Here is a 22,991-nt window from a genome sequence, read left to right as displayed (position 1 = left end):
GAAAAGCCAGGTATGTAGTTATCTTTGGAGTGAAGGCTGGGATCAATGGCTGGGAGGGGGCACAAAGGAGTTTCTGAAACACTGGTAATGTGCTGTATTATGTAATGTTCTGTGTAATGATTACACAGGTGTGTTCACTTTGTGACCTTGGGCTATATACTCAGGATTTGTGTACTTAGCTGTATGTACTTGCTACTTAAAAAATAAATGACAATATTCAAATAAAAAGTTCGAAGGTGATTGATTACCTCTTAGAGCTGTGAAAATTACGATGTTATATATGTAAGAGTAAACAATAATACAAACAGCAAAACAACCTTTGGACTGGGCCTAAAGAAACCTTGTGTCTCAAAACACTGTTTGCAAAGATAAGAAGAAAGCAGATATTACAACTACAGTGATGCAGGATAGGGCAAATTTCCCCGAGTTGGTGGGAGGAGACCAAGCCCTGCACTGAGAGAAGAAGAGGATCCTTTGGTGGAGAGTATATAAAGACTTCAACACACACGCCAAAGTCAGAGTCAAAAGGAAAGTTTATTAGAAAAGGGATAATACTCTACAAACAGTGTGGTCTCCTCTCAGAGGCAGAGAGTGAGGGACAGTGAGAGAGACAGAGTAAAGGCATTGAGAGGAACAGTGACAATAGAGAGAGATGAAGACAGAGAGAGTAAAGGCACCGAGGGGGACAGTGACAATAGAGACTAGGAGGAGAGAGAGAGAGCGCCAAGCCTGCACACTGAGAGGGACCCTAAGTGTTCCAGGAATTCAGCTTATATGTCATTCTTTAGTTCCCATTTCCTTTGATATGGACATACAGTGAGGAAGGGGAAGAGTATGTAGCTTGAAAAGGTAAGAATATGTAGAGTGAAAGGCCTGCTGGCAGTTCTCAGCCTTTAATCCATAGGTTCCCCCATGGTTTTAGCCATAGGAAATGACTCTTGGTTCTTGTTTCCCCTTCACAGGTGTAGAGAATGGGCTGTGAGCAATTCCAGCAGAAATCTTCCTTTGTTCTGAAGGTATCCTCCTAGCCTAGCGGCAGGGCTGATCAACATATTGCAATCTCCGAATGTAGCTTGATTAACGTTTTAATTCTCTTGCCTCCTTCCTATATTAACAGGGCTGATGACTATTGGACTGAAATTTAAAAACATTTAGAATTAACATTATTGTGTTATATTATCAGCAACAATAGAAATGCTTTCCTTCTATTGATGTAATTGTTACTCTTGCCTTTCTCATAAATACCCATTGCCTTTGTCAGAGTCAAAAGGAAGCATTATTTGGGCTCCTGCTTGAATCAATGCTTGCCAATGGCTTTTTTTATTGATCTCAAATAAACACTTGTTACTTCTCACTTTGAAAAACCTTCTTATTTTATTTTTTTAGTTTCTCTTAATTTTATTCTTTTTAAAAAAATAAAAGCACATCTTTTATCGATACAGGTTAGAATGTTTCTAGGGTAATGAACCAGGCACTGACATTAGATTCTCAGTTGAAGGTCATTAGCACCCAAAAAGTTCTATTTTCAAATTAAGGATATTTTGCTGTTCTCTTGGGAAAATAACCAAAGGAAGGTCATTAAGCTTCACACATGCTTCTGAATTCATGTGTATTTTCACTTGTGATGGGCAGTGTGAGACATCGGTTCATAACAAGCAGAGATAAGCACATATATCGTCCATATCGGAAATCCTGTGCTCTTTCTTCTTTGACAGGGATGCTTCTGACAGTAATCCTGGTGGTTTACTCTTATTTGAAGATCACCTTGATTATTTCATTATGGCCTTGAATGAAGTCCTGTTTTATTTTTGTTATTATTTATGCCTACAGCACCTGGTCTTCCTAGGTGGTTTCCCATCTAAGTACTAACCAGGCCTGACCTTGCTTAGCTTCCGAGATCAGACATAGAGCTCGTTCAGGGTGGCATGGCCGTAGACCATGGACCATGGCTCCACTGGGGCACGAACCCAGGACGTTCTGCATGTAAAGCAGACATGGTAACCACTACACTATGAAACCACATCCAAGTCCTGTTCTTAAAAGCTGCATTTCTAAGGCCACTTCTCCCCAATGACCCTCAGGGGCCTGAAGTGGAGGTCACAACCACGCCATGGGTGGGGATCAGGACAACTAAGGGTTGGAATAGACCTAAAGAGGACAGAATTTCCACTGACCTGGTCCACACAAAATTTACTCTGAAACTCGACACACCTCAAAAAGATTCAATGATTAAAAAGTGTGGGAAGGATAGGAGAAAGGAAACATGGCAGAGTGAGAGACGTCCCCAGATCTCTCCCCTTGAAACAACAATAAGCTGAACATCTAAAACTCAACAAAATACACCCAAACTGCACATCAGCACGTCTGAGCATGAGATCTGAGCATAAGAGCTACCACAGGTCAAGACTCCAGGTGTCGAGCAGTAGACTGAGAGAAATAAAGAAGCTGCCTCTTGTAGCCCCCAGAGCTCTATGAGGGAGAGAGAGAGGGGAGAAGATGTGGCAACTTCCCTGAACAGCCTTGCCTGGGAGAGTTTGTAAGTTCCACGCAGCCAACGGAAGGGCCCAATCATTAGGACAGAAAGCAGAGAAGCGGATGGCAGAGAAACAACAGTTATTTTTACTGGCCACGGCTGCAAAACCGAGGCTGAGCAGCAGCCCCCAGCTCCCAATCCAGAGAGCCCCTCCCCCAATATCCTCCCAGACCAATCACCGCGGAGCCCCAGGGGAATCTAAGCAAACGCTATCAAAACTGGTTTGTCTCCTCAGACATCATCCACAGGACTCTGAGAAACTGTAGGAATATGCAGGTGCAGACTCAAGGCTTGGCTTCATCTCCAACATTGTGGAAAGGGACTGTACATCATGGGGCAGAGCCCTGTGCTCCCCTATACCATGTGGACAGAGCCTGGGAACAGTGACGTTTGGGGTACCAATGAGATTTTAATGCAATTTTAATAAAACTGTATTAAATCTATATAGTTTAATATCTTTATTATGTTGAGTCTTCCAATCCATGAACATAGTACATTTTTTTTTTTAGATTTTTTCAGTTTTTATCAGCTTTATAGTTTTAGTTATACAAGCCCTTACATGTTTTTTAGATTCACATCTAAGTGTTTTTTGAGCAATCATAATGGTATATAATTTCGATTTCATCCTTCATTGCTAGGATATAGAAGTATGATTGATTTTTGTGTGTTGATCTTATATCCTGTGGTCTTGCTGAACTTATTAGTTCTAGAAGTTTTTGGTAGTTTCCTTGGGATACTCTATGTAGACAATTATGTTATCTGCATATAGGGACAGTTTTTTTTCCTTTTTAATCTGTACTTCTTTTATTTCCTTTTCTTGCTATAGTGCACTGGTTAGAACTTCAAGCATTGTGTTAAATACATTCTTCATTTTAAAAAAAGAGAATTCTAAAAATTATTTTTTTGTTTTTCCAAGGAATATTTTTTCTCCTAAACCATCTTTAGCATGTTTTTTAAAAATGTATCTGTAAAATGTTTATTGAGCATGTATTATATTAAACCTCTATCCTGAGAGCTAAGGAGAAATAACTCTAGTTCCAGAGGGATAAACGGACAAATAAATAAATAACAGCCCTCCTAGGGAGGAACCAGCACCCAGGGAGGTGAGTACATGGTCTAGGTACAAGCACAATGGCTGCTCAAAGAACCCATGTTTCCTCCCTTCCTCCTCCCTGGGGTCTGGGCTAGGGGTGGTGGGAGATGGACATGGAAAGCGTGGAGTGGTCCCAGACTTTGCTGGCACTGGGAGCAATTCTTCCTCACAAGCACTGTGGATTATGTGGTTCTGGAGATACAAAAACCTCACTTCTTCAAGGTTCAAGTTGTGTAATTAAAGGAATGAATGAATACGGAATACGGAATGAATAATGAATACGGAAAACTCAGTTCTGATGAGAAATTTTAAGTCTTCTCTCTGAATCGGCAAAAGATAGAAATATATAGACATCTTATATCTAAATTGGGCAGCTGGCAGAGCTGAGCTATTGTCTTGTCACAGTGCTGAGTCAAAAATACCTCTGTGCTTAGAAGCTAGAAAAAGCATTCATTTCCAGCCAAAACAGGGAGTAGCAGGCCCAGTAGTGCATGTGCACATGTACACATTTGTCCTCTGCTGCCTTGCCATGAGCAGAGATGCTCTGTTCCCTTTTCCCTCCTGGGTCCTCCTTGCCTTTATCCCTGTACCATCTTCTTACAATTTTGTGAAGAAAGATGATCACTAGATTTCGATGTCTGGGCTCTCTGTCTAAAAATATGTGTGCCAGGGTTTTAAGACTCTAAAGCTTAAGTTTCAAGGAATTCTTAAATTCTAAATGCATTGTTTCTTCGTAAGTTAAAATCCTGAGAAGAAAATGTTCATGGCATGATTAGCCTTTGAAATTTACTCATTCACTCTTTTAGTCAGGCACATTTGTGCCCAGAGCTGTAGCTACATGGTATTTCACATCTCGACATGTTCAACATACCAGCTGCATAGCTTCAGCTGGAAACCTTCATGGATTCTGGTGGGCAGAGAACAACAGTGGGGTCAGTGAGCAAGGGTTCTTGATGCTTTCAGGCATACTCTGCTTTTTTTGCTTTGCCTTGGTGTCACCCTCCATAACTTAATGTTTTCTACTACTCTGTGTCCGTTCATTGATCTCCATTCAACATGGTTACTCCTGTTGTCCCTATGCAAGCCCCAAGCAAATGGTAATCTTCCTCAGCACAAATCAGTATCTGTGGATTCTCTCCAGCTTGTGGATTCTCTCCAGCTCCTTCCTTCTGGGTCCCCACATCTTGCCTGCCCTCCTTTTGTGGTTAAATGTTAATTGTTTATTCAGTGTCATTGTTCCCCCCATAAAGGTCTTCTAACAGAACAGGGGGCGGGGGGCAGAAAGACAGTGGTCTTAAATTTCTCTTATTTGTTTCCATCCCTGCGAAAATTAAACTCATTTATGTTAAATCCTTAAGAAAGACTCTTAGAATGTGTCCCCCTTAGCTGGGGCTAAGAAAAAGTATATCGGACCTCTAGTTCTTTCCTTCCCCTGGTGTGTACCCAATTGCTGCAACTTTAGGAGCTGAAAGTGTAGGAGCTCAGCAAGCCCTAACATGCTAGATAGTTTAGGGATGGTGACAATTTCAGCATTATTGGGAGAAACTCCAAAATTTCTAAGGTTTCAATCAAGGCCCTAAAGAGTTGCTAGGGGCATATTTTCAGAAAAACCAGAGGGCATCTTCCTATAATAAATCTTGAAGTAATGGCTGTGCTGTTATTTACCTATTTATGCTCAGGCCATGCCTACTCTTCTCAATTCTGCTGTGACACCTTGAATGGGAGTCTGCAAACTACTTTCCCAGACTCCTTTGCCAGCTGATTTCAAGTTCTGTCAATGGTAGACAATGGCGGATGACTGGAAGTTGGGAGGAAAGGCCTCTCCCCATTTTCAACTACTGTGGCACTCTCCAGTAACTGAAGGAAATTCCAGCTCCTCACTATTCTGAGCATCAGCCCAAGGGCACCCCTCAAAGGGCCAAGCACCACTTGTACAGCATCCTCTTAGAGATGTACAAGTCTCTCAGTCCAGCACCAGCCTGTAGTGGCCCATCCTTCCAGTTCCTGGGTTCTGGTAATGCTAGCCCTTCCCATGTGCTCTCCCAGCCCTAGAAGTGGTAGCTATAATTGCTAATTTTGGAGTTATCTCAATATCTACGTCATTGTTTTAGACTTCTAATGTCTGTGTAACCAGTTCCTTGTATTAAATGCCTTTTGTTTGAAATGACTAGTATGGTTTCCATTTCCTGGACCCTAATTGATATAGTACTTGGCACCAAGATTAAGAGTTATTTCCCACCTTCTGGAACATGTAAGCCAAAATTAATTTTAGACTGTAATAAACAACCAAAAGCACTTATTTGAGCAAGAAGAAGCTGCAATACAGGACAGATTCTGGTAGCAACCTAAATTGTGTTCCACTGAGACAAAGGGGAGGCCACCTTTTACAGTGAAAAGTTTCCACCCAGATCTTAATTAGGCCTGTTTTATGTAAATGAGGTATAAAATTGTGCAGTTCTGATAGGTCTCAGTACATTGGTAGAAAGATGAAACCAGGGTTTCTCTGCAGTGAGTTGACCCAGAGGACATAAACAAGCAGAGCGCAGTGCAGAAAGCCGAAGGTTTAGTCTGATGTTCTCTGTATACAGAGTATGTGAGAAGCCCTTGTCAGCAAATGGCTGTTAGGCTCTTATCATTCATAAAATGTGGGCCCTCAGCTGACCATGGGAGTCCACCTCAGCAGATAAATTCCTTCTCATGGTTTGCATCAAATGAATCTTTCTTCTTGGTGTCTATATCTCCCTCTTTTGATTGAAACCTGTCAGCAGACAGCACTGATGATAGATCAGGTTTGTCTCAGATGTGTTTCATCCTATGTTGATGCCAGAGTGATTTAGCTACCTGTTCTAGATCCTTCTAGTCCCTTGGTGGGATTCCAATGGTTGGACTATAACCAACTGAGAATCTAGGGCCATTTACCTTTAAGGGGTTCCTCAGGTACCTGTTAAACCTGAAAGGTTTCTGAGACAGATTTTGCCATGAGGTGTTGAATTATCAAGACTTTAGAATTATCAAGGCTTTAGCGAGACCTCTCAACATTGTCCTGTAAAAGGCTGGAATAAAAAAATGGAGCTGAAAAATAGGAACTGGCAATAATTCTGCAAATATTGGATAAATCAAGAGCAATTGGCAAGAGACAATCAGACTTACGAGACTTAATTAGCCTGTATTTTCTTGATCCAGATGTATATTCAAGCAATTCATGTATAGCAGAAAGAATTCGAATCATTTTAAATTAAAGATAATGACTTGGTGTATCATTTCTATACTTCATGCAACCATTACTCAAATCTTTATAGTTTTTAAAATTTTTCCAAATAGTTTTTAAGAAAAACAACATGTATCAGTAGAATATGAGAGTAAGTCATAATTTTAACGTAAGATATTCATTAAAAGAAAGATCATTTCTTCTATTCGATTAATTTAAAAATGTATGGAAAGAATGCACAATTTCAAAATACTGAAATATCTGTAGATAGAGAATAAAAAATTCCATTCTTCAGATTTTTAAATTTTACTTTACTATTAGTTTCAAGTATACAGTATATTGGTTAGACATTTATATAGTTTATAAAATGACCCCCCCTAATTGCTCTTTCTCACCTCTGGCTCTCCACCTAGCCATTACATTAATCATTCTTCAGACTTTTTTGAGGTTAGGAAGTATGGCTTCTATTTCATAGAAGTTTTAAGTCATATTTTATTGACATTCTGAGATGTCTTAAAACTTCTCTGTATGTTATGTTTTGGTCTTTGCTTATCTGTGTTCTTCTCTTCAGTTATCACTTCTCTGTCCATTTTATCCTTTATGGCTTCTGAAGAGACCCATTGGGCCTTTTATGAATTAATTATCTGGTATTTTTTTAAATGATAGATAATGAACTAGAAAAATTTTTATACCAGTCCAGGCTGAAGAAAATAAATTGAGAAGTACTGAGAAGAGTCAAAAATGACAATAAAAGTGTAGAGACATGATATTGATACAGCTTTTATTCTTCAAAAATTAAATTTTGGCTAAACTGTCGCTTTGAATATTGTGTTGTCATTCTGTTTTAGAGGTATTCTAGAGAAAGAAGCAAGAATGTGTGTGTGTGTGTGAATATGAGAATTTTCAGCTTGTTTGCCTTTGCTTTACATTTAAGTACTACAATAATTGATCACTTTAACGATTATAATGGTAAATGTTCTGGAGCATCTGATTAAGCATGTGATTCTATGATTTTTTAAAAAAAATTTTAATTAAATTTAGCTTTTTCTTCTTTAGTGTACATAATAGTGCCAAACTATTTTTTTAATTTTTATTTTTTCAATTATAGTTGACGTACAATATTAGTTTCAGATGTACAACACAGTGATTAGACATTTATGTAACTTATTAAGTGATCACCCTGATAAATCCAGTACCCATCTGACACCGTAGTTATTACAATACTACTGACTATATTCCTCATGCTATATGCTACATCCCCATGACTATTTTGTAATACCAATTTGTAACTCTTAATGCCCTCTCCTTCACTCATCCCTTCACCCCTCCATCTGACAACCATCAAAATGCTCTCCATATCTATGAGCTTATTTTTGTTGTTTATCCTGTTCTCTAGATTCCGCATATGACATTTGTCTTTGTCTGACTTACCCCACTCAACACAATACCCCCTAAGTCCATCCATGTTGTTGCAGATAGCAAGGTTTCATTCTTTTCAATGGCTGAGTAATATTCCAGTGTGTGTGTGTGACCTCTTCTTCATCCATTCGTCCATTAATGGAGACCCAGGATGCCTCCATATCTTGGCCACTGTAAATAATGCTGAAATGAACACATGGATTCACATGCCACTTCAAAGTAGTGTTTTGGGTTTCTTCAGATAAATACACAGAAGTGGGATAACTGGGTCCTTCTTTGTCTCTTTTTATAGCCTTTGTTTTAAAGTCTTTTTGTCTAGTATAAGTATTGCTACCCCAGCTCTGTTTTTGTTTGTTTCCATTTTCATGAAATATCTTTCTTCATCCCTTTACTTTTAGTCTGTGTGTGTCTTTTTATCTGAAGTGAGTCTCTTGTAGGCAGCATATGCAAGGCTCTTTTTTTTATCCATTCAGCCACCCAATATTCTGATCGAAGCATTTATCCATTTACATTTAAAGTGACTGTTGAAAGATATGTAGTTGTTGCTATTTTATTATTCACATTTTCAATTTTTTTCTTTTTTCTTCTTCTTAAAGACGTCCTTCTAACATTTCCTGTAATACTCACTTGATGATGAAAAACTTTTTGCTTGTTCTTGTCTGGGAAGCACTTTTTCTGTCCTTCAATTCTAAATGATAGTTTTGCCCGGTAATCTGGGTTGTAGGTCCTTGCTTTTCTTCATGTTGAATAATTCCTGCCAATCCCTTCTGGCCTAAAAAGTTTCTGTTGAGAAATCAGCTGACAGTCTTATGGGAGCTCCCTTGTAGGTAACTAACTGCTTTTCTCTTGCTGCTTTTAAGATTATCCTTGTCTTTAACCTTTGGCATTTTAATTTTGATGAGTCTTGGTGTGGGCCTCTTGGGTTCATCTTGTTTGGGACTCTCTGCACTTCCTGGACTTGTATGTTTATTTCTTTCACCAGCTTAGGGAAGTTTTCAGTCATTATTTCTTGAAACGGGTTTTCAATTCCTTGCTCTCTCTCTTCTCCTCCTGGTATCCCTATGGCCAAATGTTGGTATGCTTGATGTTGTCCCAGAGGTCCTTTAAACTATCCTCATTTGGGGGGATTCTTTTTTCTTGTATCTGTTCTGATTGGGTATTTTCTGCTACCTTATCTTCTAAATCGCTAATTCAATCCTCTGCTTCATCTAATCTACTGTTAATTCCTCCTAAGGTATTCTTCTTTTCAATTATTGTATTCTTCATTTCTGCCTGGTTCTTTTTTATGTTTTCTATCTCCACTTTTAGGTTTCTATCTCTTTATTAAAGTTCTCACTGAGTTCATCTATTCTTCCCCTAAGTTCATTGAGCATCCTTATAACTAGTGTTTTGAACTTTGCATCTAGTAATTTACTTGTCTCCATTTTGTTTAGTTCTTTTTCTGGAGCTTTAGTCTCTTCTTTCACTTGGGACATATTTCTTTGTCCCACCATTTTGGCTGCCTCCTTGTGTTTGTTTCTATGTATTAGGTAGGGCTGCTGTATCTCTCAGTCTTAGTAGAATGGCTTTATATAGTAGGTATGCTGTAGGTCCCAATGACACAGTCTTCTCTGGTCACCTGAGCTGGGTGCTCCAGGTATGTTTCTTGTATGGGTTGTGTGCCTTCCTGCTATAGCTGAGCCTTGGTTGCTGTTTACTCGTCAATGGAAGGGACTGACCCTTGTGCTGATGATGGTTGTGATGACTAGCCATGACCAGTGGATGAGTTGTTGTGCAGGGGCTGACCCTGCAGAGCAGGATTTGCTTTAGTGGGGCTCTGGTGCCTGCCCATTCTGCTCTTTGGGTGTGTGACCCTGGGTGGTGCTCCAGCTCAGTCTGAAGCTGGCTACCCAAGTGCAGGCCAGGGCCTCCTAGGAGGGGCCCTGCCTAGGGCCACTTGGCATGAACCACCAAGCAATCCACAGGGGCCAACACCCATGCCAGGCTTGGAAGTGCCTGGAGAGGCCAAGCTGAAAACCGAGGCCAGCTGACGCTGGGTCTAGGGGCTGCTCAGCAAGACATGAGGGGCACGCTGAGGCCAGATGTTGCTTGTTTAGGTTGTGAACCTTTGAGATACTTTAAGAAAATATGCAGCATGAACCAAGACGGGCCATTTGTATGGAAAATCCATTGGAAGAGGCTTGAGTGGGCCTGCAAGTTGGGAGGGGTGGGGCTCTCAGGGGTGACCATGCAGGGTGACCAGTGTTAGCTACATTGATGGACACTCAGATATGGCACCCACCTGGGTCTACCAGCACTTCTGTCTGGGAGAAAGCTGCCCATCCAGCCCTCGGCCTGAAGCCAGACAACTCAGTTCTTCCCTGTATGTCCCTGGCACCTTTTGAGCTGCTGCTCCAGTGCTGGAGCTCAGAGCAAATGAGTTTGTCACTAAGTCCACGTGCAGGCCCCTTAAGAACAATGTCTGCAACTCCTTCAGCCCATTGTCTCACTCTAACATAATCTCTGCTGGTTTTCACAATCAGAAGTTGTAGGGACTTCTTTTCCTGGCACTGGAACCCTGGGTTGGGGAATTCAGTGTGGGACCTCCGCATCCAAGATTTTTCTCCCGATTCTCAACCATCACATATGGATGTGAGACCAATCTGTTTTACATCTCTGCTCCTCCTACCAGTCTCAAGGTGGACTTTTCTTAGTGCTCCCAGTTGTGAGACTTCTGTTTAGCTAGACTTCGGGTGACTCCTAACGATGGTTATTCTGGAGTTCAGTTAGAATTCAGATATGGTTGTAAGAGGAGGCAAGCACAGCATTTACCTACTCCACCATCTTTAACAGAAGCTTTATAGGGAGTTTTAAGCACCTGGTTATATGGAACGTCAAGAGCTTGACAATGAAGTACATTAAACAAATTAGAACAAAGGTGAGTAAAACAATTTGCAATCCAGACCTTAAAATAGCCCTGATCCCATAGGGGAGACAGCTGAAAATATCAGAAAATTTAAACTCTAACTGGTTAGGAGTGCTCATAACAAAAATGGAATGTCTCTTAAGAGATTTTTCGTTTAAGAAGCTTGGTCATTTCTAATTCTACCTGGAGAGATGTATTTAACCAGACATAGCAAGAGGCATTAGCTATGGCACACACTCCTCCCTAGGCTTAAAATAAATAATCTAAGGCAACTCTGTTGCCGATGATGACTCAGCCAGGGGGTCTAAAGATATTTGTTGAGTTCTAATAGCTGTCAGTGGCTGAACAGGATATTCTGTTAACTGTTTAGGTAAGGTTTTTCATCACTATATCTAATTGAGCAGTGCCAAGGCCAGTCCATAAGCCTACACTTCTAAGGAAGTGGTTATTCCTATATTAAGCTCAAAACTCTACCTGCCATCATATGGGCATGATCTAGATTCAGCTACATATAAGAAAAGTCAAAACGAATACAACTTAAGGAAATCAGGAGCAAAACAAAACAGAAACAACAAAAAACCATAGCCTTACATACTTCTATAGATGGCATTTAAAATTATACAACTGAATTTATTTGCTATATACATAAACTAGTGTTAGAATTTAAAAAGTACCACTTCCATACACAGAAGCACTAGAATTACATTCAAGTTTATAAACAGACATAATAATCTCTTTATCACACTACTAGGTGTTTGTGAAATTGTAATGGTTAGTAGAATAAAATCCTTATGAACACAGTACTAATGTATAGCAAACTATATCAATTAATCAAATAGCTCGAATTTATGAGTAAAAAACCCAATATTCTTGAATTTTTAAGTATTTATCTCAGCTAAATACTACTTCATTAGAAGAGATATTTTAAATGTTCCATTCTTCAATATCTCATCATACTTTGAGAGGTAAAAAGGGAAGAATTCAATTTCTTTACCAAATTTGCCCATTTTCATGAATCTGATACAGTGTTATTATAGCATCTAGGCTAAGGCAGATACTCTAAAGTAGCCAATGAATTGAATTTCTAGATTCCAGAATATTGCTGATATTGTACAATAAGCCTGTCTTCCAGGAAGGCATGTCTCTAGTTGAAATATATTCCTGGATCAATGATTGAGAAGTTAAGACCAACTGCCAATGGAGACAGATTCTTCCCTAATTGACAGATAATAGTTTGCTCATTCTACCAAATTAAAATTTCTTGGTAAATAGGGCCAGGTGTCAGTCATTTATTCCCTGTATCCTCTAACAGCAGTCCCCAACCTTTTTGGCACCAGGGACTGGTGCTCCTATGAGAATCTAATGCCTGATGATCTGAGGTAGAGCTAAGGTGGTGATGCTACCACTGGGGAGCAGCTGCAAATACAGATGAAGCTTCACTCACCCAACGCTCACCTCCAGCTGTGCAGCCCGGTTCCTGGCAGGCCATGGGCCAGTACCAGTGTGCGGCTCAGGGGTTGGGGACCCCTGCTCTATAGTACCTACTAAAGTATTGTGGTCATGAGTACTACTTGATGGATGAGATCTGGAACAGGAGTTTTTTTTCTTTCTACCTCAAAGAAAACACTGATACATCATGTGGCATACTTTAACTTCAATAACACAATTTACAGAATCGTTAACTTTTAAAATTACATTAAATGTTATACACATTCATAAGTTTTTAAAAATGTGAGGCTTATTCTCTCTGATGGCACTTAAAAATTCATTTCAATTTTAAACAGTGGCATGAGGTATAAGACAAGGAACTCACAAAGGAAGTAATCTTCAAAATACTGAACTCTATTCAATATAACCAGACACAAGAAAAAGTAAGAAAAGTTACAGCCTTAAGCTGATAGACTGACTACTGTTGAGATATTACCTCTCTCTGAAGGAAATTTTCTTATATTTGAAATCATTCCTTTTCTTTTCAATTTAATGTTTTTAGAAGAGGACTACACATTCTAAATTTCATAAAGATCATCTATGATAGCTTTCCATAGCCATCAATTTTATCTTACCACGTTGCTTTAAATCACCTTAATTGAAATTCAGGCCCTTTCCACTTGAATAACTAATCAAATATCAATATAGAGGTTATGAAAATCCTAGCAAAATAAAAGGAATGATTCACATTTAAAAGAATGTAATTTTATAAACTAGCAGTGTTTCATTCAACCAGGACATTCAAATTTGGCTTTATTGACTTGTTAGAAACAAAGAAAAATGCATATAGGTCCATAACAGGTCCTTGTACAAGGGCAATGCAAGGATAAGTTCTTTACAATGAGTCAGAGGATCTCTGTAATAAGGCAAGTTTGTACATTCCCCAATCTAGTCTTATAGGTTTTCCAGTAACAATTTCAAAAGGAGACAATACATGTTTACCAAAGAGAGATCTTAGGTTAAGCAATACTGTTACATCTTTTAATCTGCCCTGGCTTAAAGCCAGGTTTAGCCAATTGAGTTTTGACTATCTCATTGGTTTGAAATATAAAGCTAGAACTAAGGATGATAAATGCAATGGAATGCTGCAAGATTGCCAAATTTTGCATACCTGGTGTAGAATTTGTCTTGTAAAGTGGGTTATCTAATTGCTACAGGGCTCTATGGGGGATTTTTCAATCAGAGAAACTCTTTTCTTGAAGTATTTTAGTAACTACTGTGGCTGTAGCTCTTTGACATGGGAATGCTTCTATCCAGTGAGAATACATGCAAATCATCACTGGTCAGTTTTATCCTTGAAAAGGGGGGCAGGTGGATTAAAAATCTACTTTCCAAATCTCAAGTAACCCCAATTAGTTTCATTCCTTCCTTTCGTAAAGAGTGATTCCCTTACTTTAGTTATCTATTTAATCATGGTAACAATTAAAGACTTTACAAGCAATCACAGAAATTTAAATGGTTAGAAGCAAAATTTAGTTCATTTAAAATTAAGATTTGGTTTACCTAAGCAATTAAAGACCTAATGATGTGGAGTACAGGAAATGATTTTAATAAAACATAAAAGTTTTACTTTTCCTTTATAGTTTCCTATTAAGAACATACCAATAATACAAGGAAAACTTTGTCTTTTTAACAGAGAAAGACTCAAACTCTAATTTTGCATCAGCCTACTTTCGATATTCAAACTCACTGAATTAAATTCATTTTAATTTTAGCTTGACAACACATAAAATTCCTTTCTCAAGATTCCTTTTCCACATACCTTCTACAGCTATCCTAGTTGCCCTTAGTTTGTCTCTTCTTACCCAGAAACAACCAACCTATCTTAGGACAATTTCCCTCTAATTCCTTCAAAAATGCAGTTCCATGCCTTATACCTTCTTATACCTTTTCTTCACTAATAGCACACATTATTTCCTTCCATATTAATTAGAATTCTTAACCCTTACAATTTTTAACTTCTAATGACAACTATAAGTAGTCAGCATTCTTTAGATTGGCAAATTTTTAAATCTATTTCGTAATCTCTAGAAACATAGGTGCTTTTACAAACAAATATATTTCATAATTTTAAGAAACATATGCTTCCTCAACAAAGCACAAAACATTTTCATTAACAGATTCAAATTTATCTTTTAGTTTCTCTATAATAAGAAGCCAAAAGTAGATAAATGTAGACTTATTTAGCAATTAATGTTTCAGAATTTTCTTATTTGGTAATGATTTAGATATTCAATTACTTTAATGACTCATCATTTAACTGAATTTGGCAAAATTCTAAGGTTTGAGTTACCAAAATGTTTGGAAACTATTTGCTAAAAGATTCGCTTAGAAACTCTTATATCATTTATAACTAGTTAAATCATTTTTTTAAATGAATAAGTTGAATGTCTTATTATTAAACTGTCTTGTTTTCCTGCAAGGCTGTTGCTTCACTGTATAAAAATAGCACCAGCAAATAGACTATATTGCAAAATTAAGACAGTACCGTTTGTCACCTGACACTGTCAAAACTAACAAAGACTTCTCCACTGCTAGTTATTTCAAGTGGAAAGATCATTAAGTATTATGACCCAAATCCAGAGGCAGATGTAAGCAAGCTACAATGTTATATAAGGTTTAAGATAATAATCTTAGCCTTGAAATACATAATTTTATAACTAGATTTTACCACAGATAATTTCAGGAATTCTGAATATAATAACTGGAGCTTAGCCTAAAATTTATAGGGTGTTGTGAAAAAGCTGCATATTGTGTTTATCTGCAATCAATATAACATTAAGGGACATTTTCTTCCAGCAGCATTGTTATAGACATTTTTTCCATGGGTGTTACTAAAAGTCACTATTTTAAATCTTCTATCACCACTAATTTAACATAACTATGCTAGATTAAGTTGTTTCATGCTATTTTATTTAGGGAAGGTTCCGCAGTAGATTTTATATATTTCTCATATGCTCCTTTACTCATTAGTTCAGCTAGTTCTGAGGGGTTACTCAGGTCATCTTGATCACCCAACCATCTTCATAACAAGAGTTGATGACAAGTCCTGGATTTCTGCAAGAGCTTCATTAATTTCAGTTACTTCTCCTGATGGAGCAGCATAGAGTTCACTAGCAGTTTTCACACCTTCCAAAGCACCAAAATAATTTTATTTGTTCAATTTTTACCCAACTTCAGGCAGACTACAATAAACAACATCTCTCAAAGCTTCCTGTGCAAAATTGCTGATTCCCACTGTTTCAATACCATTTTCCGTTGTTATCCATTCATGTTTCTCTGTGAATTTAAGCACGGGTAGCAGATTTGGGCCAGTGGGCAGCGAACCAACAGCACCCGCCCTCAGGCCCCAGAACCACAGCAGTCAGGGAGGTGGTGGGTGTGCAGGCTGCTAGCTGCAGCCCATGTAACTCATAGGGTCAAGTTCGCAGAAGTGCATAAAGCATTTGTTTTTAACAATCATATTTAGATTACTCCTGAAGATTTTATGAGACTTGAAAGTGATTAGCTATTATCTTTATTTTTCTTGCTGACAAATCTTGTAATGGAAAAAATATGAGCTTATTTGACAAATAAACCTAGATAAAAAAAAAGCTATATGTCTGCATTTTCAGCTTTGATAACTGAAAGATGACCAACATTAAGCTAACTTTTATTTACTAAAGGCTAATCTTAAATCATGTGCACATGAAAAGAATGTGGGTTAATTTCTGTTATTTCTCCAATTTATATGAGCACTTTTTTGCTTAAGTCAATTGAATAAGACTCCTTTTTAACCTAATTTTAAAACTACAAATAAAATTTGGCAATACTATTGAGCAGTAGAAATCACAGACAAATACAGAGATCTCATAGCTTTCATTTTAAAACTCTAGCTTTTGTGTCTTAGGCACAATACAAAACTAAAAAGAAAAACTGGACCCAAATTATGTTTCTGGCAGGTGGACTAAATTAAGGTTTCACTCAGATAGCCAAAGCTTTTTGTGTGCTGTAAAAATTCCTTTAAAGCTGTTTTTAAGACCAAAGAATACATTCTATTATCTCTGAGAGGTCTGAGATCCTCTCCTTTAAGTGTGCCCTTTAAGATGGACTTATCAACAAACACAAAGAAAAATAGAAAGAAAATGTTCACAGTAAAGTTGGAAAGCTCAGAAAGTAAGAAAGAGACTTCAGAAGGCCTGAATTTAAAAGGAGCAGATTTTCCTAGAGGAAGACAGCGCCAGGGTGGAGCCTGAGTACAAGATGGTGGCTGCCACAGGTATGGAGACAAAGATAGGGGAGGTAAGAACAAGCCTCAGATGCCATTTTAGCTGTAAATCATCCCAGGTAATTTTTGTTCAAAGACCTAGCCAATTATAACTTTAACCTGGCTTACCCATTTGCACTCACCTGATGAAGGCATCCCTTTGGGTGCACCGTAAGTGTGGCTGTCCTCACAAACATTTATGACATGGTAAACTCTGAGCCTTATGGACAAGGTCCACCACCATGTGGACCAAGCCTGAAACTGGATGATGTCTCCCTTCCCTGGTCTGAAAAAACCATTTGGACCAAGCCTTAACCCAGATGAAGTGTCCCTTCTCCGAGGTGCTACGTATAGACAAGTGGAGACGAAAAAACTAAACTTGAATTGACGCAGGACAAAGAGAGGAGGAATACCCCCTCCCGCTCCAGGATATGGCTCTGGAATTTTTTCAGACCACCCAGTTTTAGCCCCGGCAAGGGAAGATAAGTCAAAACCGGTCTTTTACAGCTCAGAAGCCATCTTCGGCTAAGGCAAGACCTTTGGCTAATTATAATATCATTATAATCTCACCCACATTGCAAATACTGTGGCTCTCTTCATGCACCTAATGCCATGACAGTTCCAGAAACACATATACGAAAGAAAAAGTGGGAAACTGAGCTCATCACTACATTTCTGGGCTCCGAACAGAAGACAGGAATTGAGACATCCTCTCCCTTTCACCCATCCCCTTTCCTTCTTCCACTCTCTCCCTCTCTCTTTCCCCCTTTCTTTCTTCCTCTTTCCCTTCCTATCTCTCTCAAGCCCACACTCCCCACTTGAGTGTGTAATAAACCTTGCACTTTCCTGCTTGCTATTCTTCTTGCCCTTGAATTCCTTCTCACAGCATAAGACAAGAACCTGATCACCAGAGCTCTGAACTCTTCAGTAACATCTTCTCCAACTTGAAAACAAAAGGAGACAGAAATCTTTGAATCTAAGTCTCCCATTCAGATGAGTGAAAGCCAGCAAACAGAAGGAAAGAAGGAAAGAAGGAAAGAAAAGAAAAGAAAAGAAAAGAAAAGAAAAGAAAAGAAAAGAAAAGAAAAGAAAAAAAGAAAGAAAGAAAAAGAAAGAAAGAGAAAGAGAGAGAGAGAGAAAGAAAGAAAGAAAAAGAGAGAAAAGAAAGAAAGAAAATGAATGTTCAAATAAAGTCCAGAACCTCAACCAAGGAAGGAGGTTTGGATATGGGGGGACTAACCACAACAAACCAGAGCTGCTGGAGTAGACGATAGGGAACAATGGTGTCTTACTGGTACCTTGCATGAATCCATGGTGGTGCCAGGGATCAGAAGACAGTCACTCTGGAATCCCATTGCTGCCATCATTACTATAAACCAAAATTAATTTTAGACTGTAATAAACAACAAAAATCATTTATTTGAGCAAAAAGGAGCTGCAGCCCAAGAGACAAAGATTCAGGTAGCATCCTAAATTGTTTTCCACTGAGACAAAGAAGAGGCTGCCTTTTATAGAGAAAGTTCCCACCCAGGTTCTCAATTAGGTCTATTTTATGTAAATGAGGTATCTAAATTGTACAGTTCTGATTGGACGGTGCAGGTCTCGATCCATTGGTAGAAAGATGAAACCAGGGTTTCCCTACAGTGGTTGACCAGCTGGCATAAACCAGTGGGACATAATGGGAGAAGCCAAGAGTTCAGTCTGAGGTTCTTCTTGATATACAGTGTACATGAGCAAATGGCTGGTAGGCTCTTATTATTCATAAAATGTGGGCCTTTGGCTGACAATGAGGAGTCCATCTCAGCAAATAATTCCTTCTTGTAGTTCACATCAAATGAATCTTTCTTCTTGGGGTCCACAAACACATGTGACTTTCTAATGCATCTAAGGTATTTGCCTTCTTCCTGCTCATTAAGTCCATTCAGTAAGATGTCACCAATGTAATGGATCAGTGCCATGTTCTGTGGAATGTCAGGAAGATTAAGTTCCCTGCAGGCAAGATTATGGCAGAGAGAAGGATAGATGAAATAACCCTGAGTATAGACAAGTGAAGATGTATTGTTATCTCTGAAATATCTCCTTCCTGACTGAATCCTAACACAATAGCCATTTAAACCATTGCAATTTGAAGATGAACTAAACTGAGGTTGCAAAAAAATATGAGCTCTTGTAAAAAAAAAATCTTAAATCTCTTGACTCAGAAAAAGAAACAAGATTGTTTTAAAATAATGTTGGATAGACAAATTGTGGCATATTCATTCAATAGGTATTGAATGGCATAGTAGTCTGTATAGTAAAGAAAAAAAATAAACTATAGCCGCACATAATCAAAGAGATCAATTTCTGAGACATAATATTGAACAAAGAAACCATATTCAAAAGAATACATATTATATGACTCCATTTTTATGACATTCAAGAACAAGCAAAGATATTTCATGGTAACAGAAGTCAGAATAATGGTTATCTTTTGAAGGGGGATTAGTACCTGGGTAGAGGCACAAAGGGAGCTTTATGGTCTGCTGGAAATTTCTACATCCTAATTTGGACGGTGATTACATGTGTATACTAATGTAAGAATTCGTCAAGCTTAAGAATTGTGCTTTCTACATGTGTATGTTAAATGAAAAAGCAATACAAAATTCTTGGTACAGACTAGACATTAGGAGTATCTATAGAACAAAGGGATGTGTGACTTGAACTTTCCAACTTGGTTTCATTTATTTCACTGGTAATACTAGTAGAAGTTTAGAAACTTTTTTATATTTGTGGGAAAAGAACTGACTTCATCTTGAGCTAACCCATCATCTTAACTTCTGAGTGAATGAACCTGGACTTTGAACTCCTTCCCTTCCCCAGGGTGGACTCTGGAGTGTGTACAGAGCCTTCTGGCTAATGATGGAATTTCTAGAGGTACCTTGATGTTAGCTATCTTTTAGCTTACCTGGGACCAAAGCCCCCCAGTATCTGGTCCCTTTGTTTCTGCTAACCACCCACGCATTGCTTTACTAGCACTTAGGTTCATCTCTAAGGGAGAATAAAAGTGGGTTGTTTAGGTGGTGAAAGATGCAGATATCCAAATGTCCTGCTGCTGCTGGACCGCCCTGTAGGAGGAGGGGGAGGGGAGAAGGTGCAGCGAGATCCCTGAACAGCCCTGCTTTGGAGGGCTGTGAACTCCACATGGCTGGCAACAGTGCCCAGTCATTAGCGCATAAAGCAGAAAAGTGGGAATGGCAGAGAAACAACACTTGATTTTTACCAGCCGAGGTTGCAAAACCGAGGCTAAGCCACAGGCCCCATCTCCTAACCCAGAGGGCTACTCCCCGCATACCCTCAGAAACCAAACACCGCAGAGCCCCAGGGGAATCTGAGCAAACGCTACCAAAACTGTCCCTAACACTGACAGAAACTGAGACTGAGGGTAGCGAGCGTGATTAAACATCAATAAGGGGAAAAAAAGACATTACTAATATTTTATATAAATCAGGGATCCAAAAGGCTTAGGTTTCCACCTACTGGAAACCAAAACAAAAACACCTTCTTTGCAACAAGCTAGGGACCATTACATAATAAATTTTTCTGGAAAAAAAAAAAAATCAGAATGCACTACCGTTAATGCCCAGGCAGAGAAATAGTCCATTAAACACCAGGAACAACAAAGGTGACATGGCATCTCAGAAAGAAAGAGAAAAATTTCCAGAAAATAAGCTTACAGACATAGAAATATGCAACTTAAATGACAAAGAATTCAACATGGTACCTCTGAAAAAACTCAATGAATTCCAAAATTTCAGAAATTGGAAAAATAACTAGATGAGCAGAATGAGTTACTTAGCAAGGAGACTGAAACCCTCAAAAAGAACAGAATAGAACTTCTGGAGATAAAAAAAAAACACACTGCAAGAGTTGAAAATGAAATATCAAGCTTGGGAAATAGAGTCGACCAAATGGAGGAAAGGATCAATGATATTGAAGACAGAAATCTAAAAATAAATCAGAAAGAAGAAGAGAGACACTGAAGAATGAAAAATAATGAAAGAGAAATACAAGAACTAGCTGATACCATCAGAAGAGGAAACATAAGAATAATGGGCATTATCAAAGGCGAGGAAAAGGAGCAGAGACTAGAAAGCATTTTTAGACAAATAGTGGACAAGAATTTCCCAAATCTAAGGAATAAGCTGGAGCCTGGAATTCAAGAAGTCAACAGAACACCCAATGATCTCAACCCAAAAAGACCTTTACCAGGAAACATTGTATTAAAATTATCAAAAATCAACGACAAAGACAGAATTCTCAGGACAGCCAGGGAAAAGAAGACAGTACCCTATGAAGAAAAATCCATTAGATTATCATTGGACTTCTCAGCACAAACCTTACAAGCCAGAAAAGAGTGGAATCAAATATTTAAATGAAAGCAACTATCAGCCAAGAATAATGTATCCAGCTAAGCTCTACTTTTGATATGAATGAAAAATAAAAACCTTTACAGACATACAAAAATTCAGAGAATTCTCCATTATAAGGCCTGCACTATAGGAAATATCGAAAAGAGTCAGCACACCTAAAACAAAAAGACAAAAAAAAATACATAATTAGGAGTAATGTGACTAGCAGACTGATAGAAGCAGAGGAGGTGCAACCCATACTAGGAACAGAGCATTATAAGCTTAGACAATAAGAAGAGATTTGCTATAGCAAGATACTAATGAATGTTCAGCCTACATAGGGACAAATTGAGACAACAATGACTGAAAAGGGAAGGATTCAAAGAATCGAATTCGCAAAAGGGAATGGAGAAAATGAAGAAAATGGCCAACTGTCTATATGTAACTATCCTTAACATATTCATAATGGTAACCACACACAGAAGATTCAGAACCGTAGTATATAACATAAAACAAGAAGGACCAGAGGGAAAATCCACAAAAGCCAACCAAAATAAAGAAAACAGAAACACAAGGACAAGGAAGCAATGGCAACACCGAACTACAGGAAAGCAAAAGAAAAATGGCTATAAGAAGACCTCATACTTCAACAATCACTCTAAATGTAAATGGACTGAACTCACCAAGAAAAAGGCACAGAGTTGAAGAACGGATCAAAAAACAAAACCCAACCATATGCTGCCTCCAGGAGACACATCTCAGCTCCAAAGACAAATATAGACTCAAAGTGAAATGGTGGAAAATGATATTTTGAGCAAATGGCATTCAGAGAAAAGTGGGAGTAATGGTACTAATGTCAGATGAAATAGACTTCAAAATAAAAAAGGTAAAGAAAGATACTGAGGGATGCTTCATAATGATAAAGGGAATCATGCACCAGCAATACATAACACTTATTAATATCTACACTCCCAAACGGGGAGCCCTAAAATATGTAAAGCAATTACTAACAGAACTAAAGGGAAAAACAGACTGAAACACTATCGTTGTAGGAGACCTAATTACCCGACTGTCGGATATGGACAGATCATCCAAACTGAAAATCAATAAGGAAATAACATCCTTGATGACACATTAGACCAACTGGACATATTGACATATGCAAAGCCTTCCATTCCAAAACAGCTGCTTATACATTCTTCTCTAGTGCACATGGAACATTTTCAAGAATCAACCATGTACTGGGACACAGATAGCGCCTCAACAAATATAAGAGGGTTGAAATCATACTAACCATATTCTCTGATCATAATGCTTTGAAACTAGAGATCAACTGCAAAAGGAAATCAGGAAGAACCATAAATACACGGAGATTAAATAACATGCTACTGAAGAATAACTGGGTCAGGGAAGAAATGAAAAGAGAGATCAAGAGATACATAGAAAGGAATGATAACAATAATACAACATATCAAAACTTTTGAGACACGGCAAAAGCAGTCATAAGAGGAAAGTTCATATCATTACAGGGCTATCTCCAAAAACAAGAATGAGCCCAAATAAACAACCTAACGCTTCATCCAAAAAAGAAAACTAGAAAAGGAAGAACAAATGAGGCCCAAAGTCAGCAAACGGAAAGAAATAATCAAAATTAGAGCAGAAATAAATGAAATTGAAAACAAACAAACAAAAGAAAAAATAAATACAAAAA

At 38.3% G+C, this 22,991-nt stretch overlaps 1 protein-coding gene and 1 non-coding gene across 5 annotated transcripts in view; both read right to left on the bottom strand.

Moving 5' to 3' along the window:
• Window positions 1-1,031: 1,031 nt before the first annotated feature.
• LOC105294453 overlaps window positions 1,032-22,991 on the bottom strand; it is a 30,346-nt gene continuing 8,386 nt past the window's right edge. For 2 of the 4 annotated variants that reach the window (XR_002781215.1, XM_011363668.2), the window contains exon 2: window positions 18,292-18,881. Coding sequence is in view for 3 of the 4 variants with exons in the window: in XM_011363668.2 (XP_011361970.1) it covers window positions 18,443-18,881 (439 nt within the window). In the remaining variant the exon portion in view is untranslated. Of the gene's footprint in view, window positions 1,135-18,049; window positions 18,262-18,291; window positions 18,882-22,991 lie in introns of those variants that run through there. The other 2 variants (XM_023532674.1, XM_023532673.1) reach the window with 2 other exon arrangements.
• LOC111742190 lies at window positions 2,743-2,940 on the bottom strand. Its single transcript, XR_002781222.1, has one exon. It is a non-coding gene; the product is annotated as a small nucleolar RNA SNORA73 family (small nucleolar RNA).

The sequence above is a fragment of the Pteropus vampyrus genome, unplaced genomic scaffold (genome assembly GCF_000151845.1).
Source record: "Pteropus vampyrus isolate Shadow unplaced genomic scaffold, Pvam_2.0 Scaffold87, whole genome shotgun sequence".
Taxonomy (NCBI): Eukaryota; Metazoa; Chordata; class Mammalia; order Chiroptera; family Pteropodidae; genus Pteropus; species Pteropus vampyrus.
Note: the sequence above shows the minus strand (reverse complement) of the source record. Positions and strands in the feature narration are given on the sequence as shown.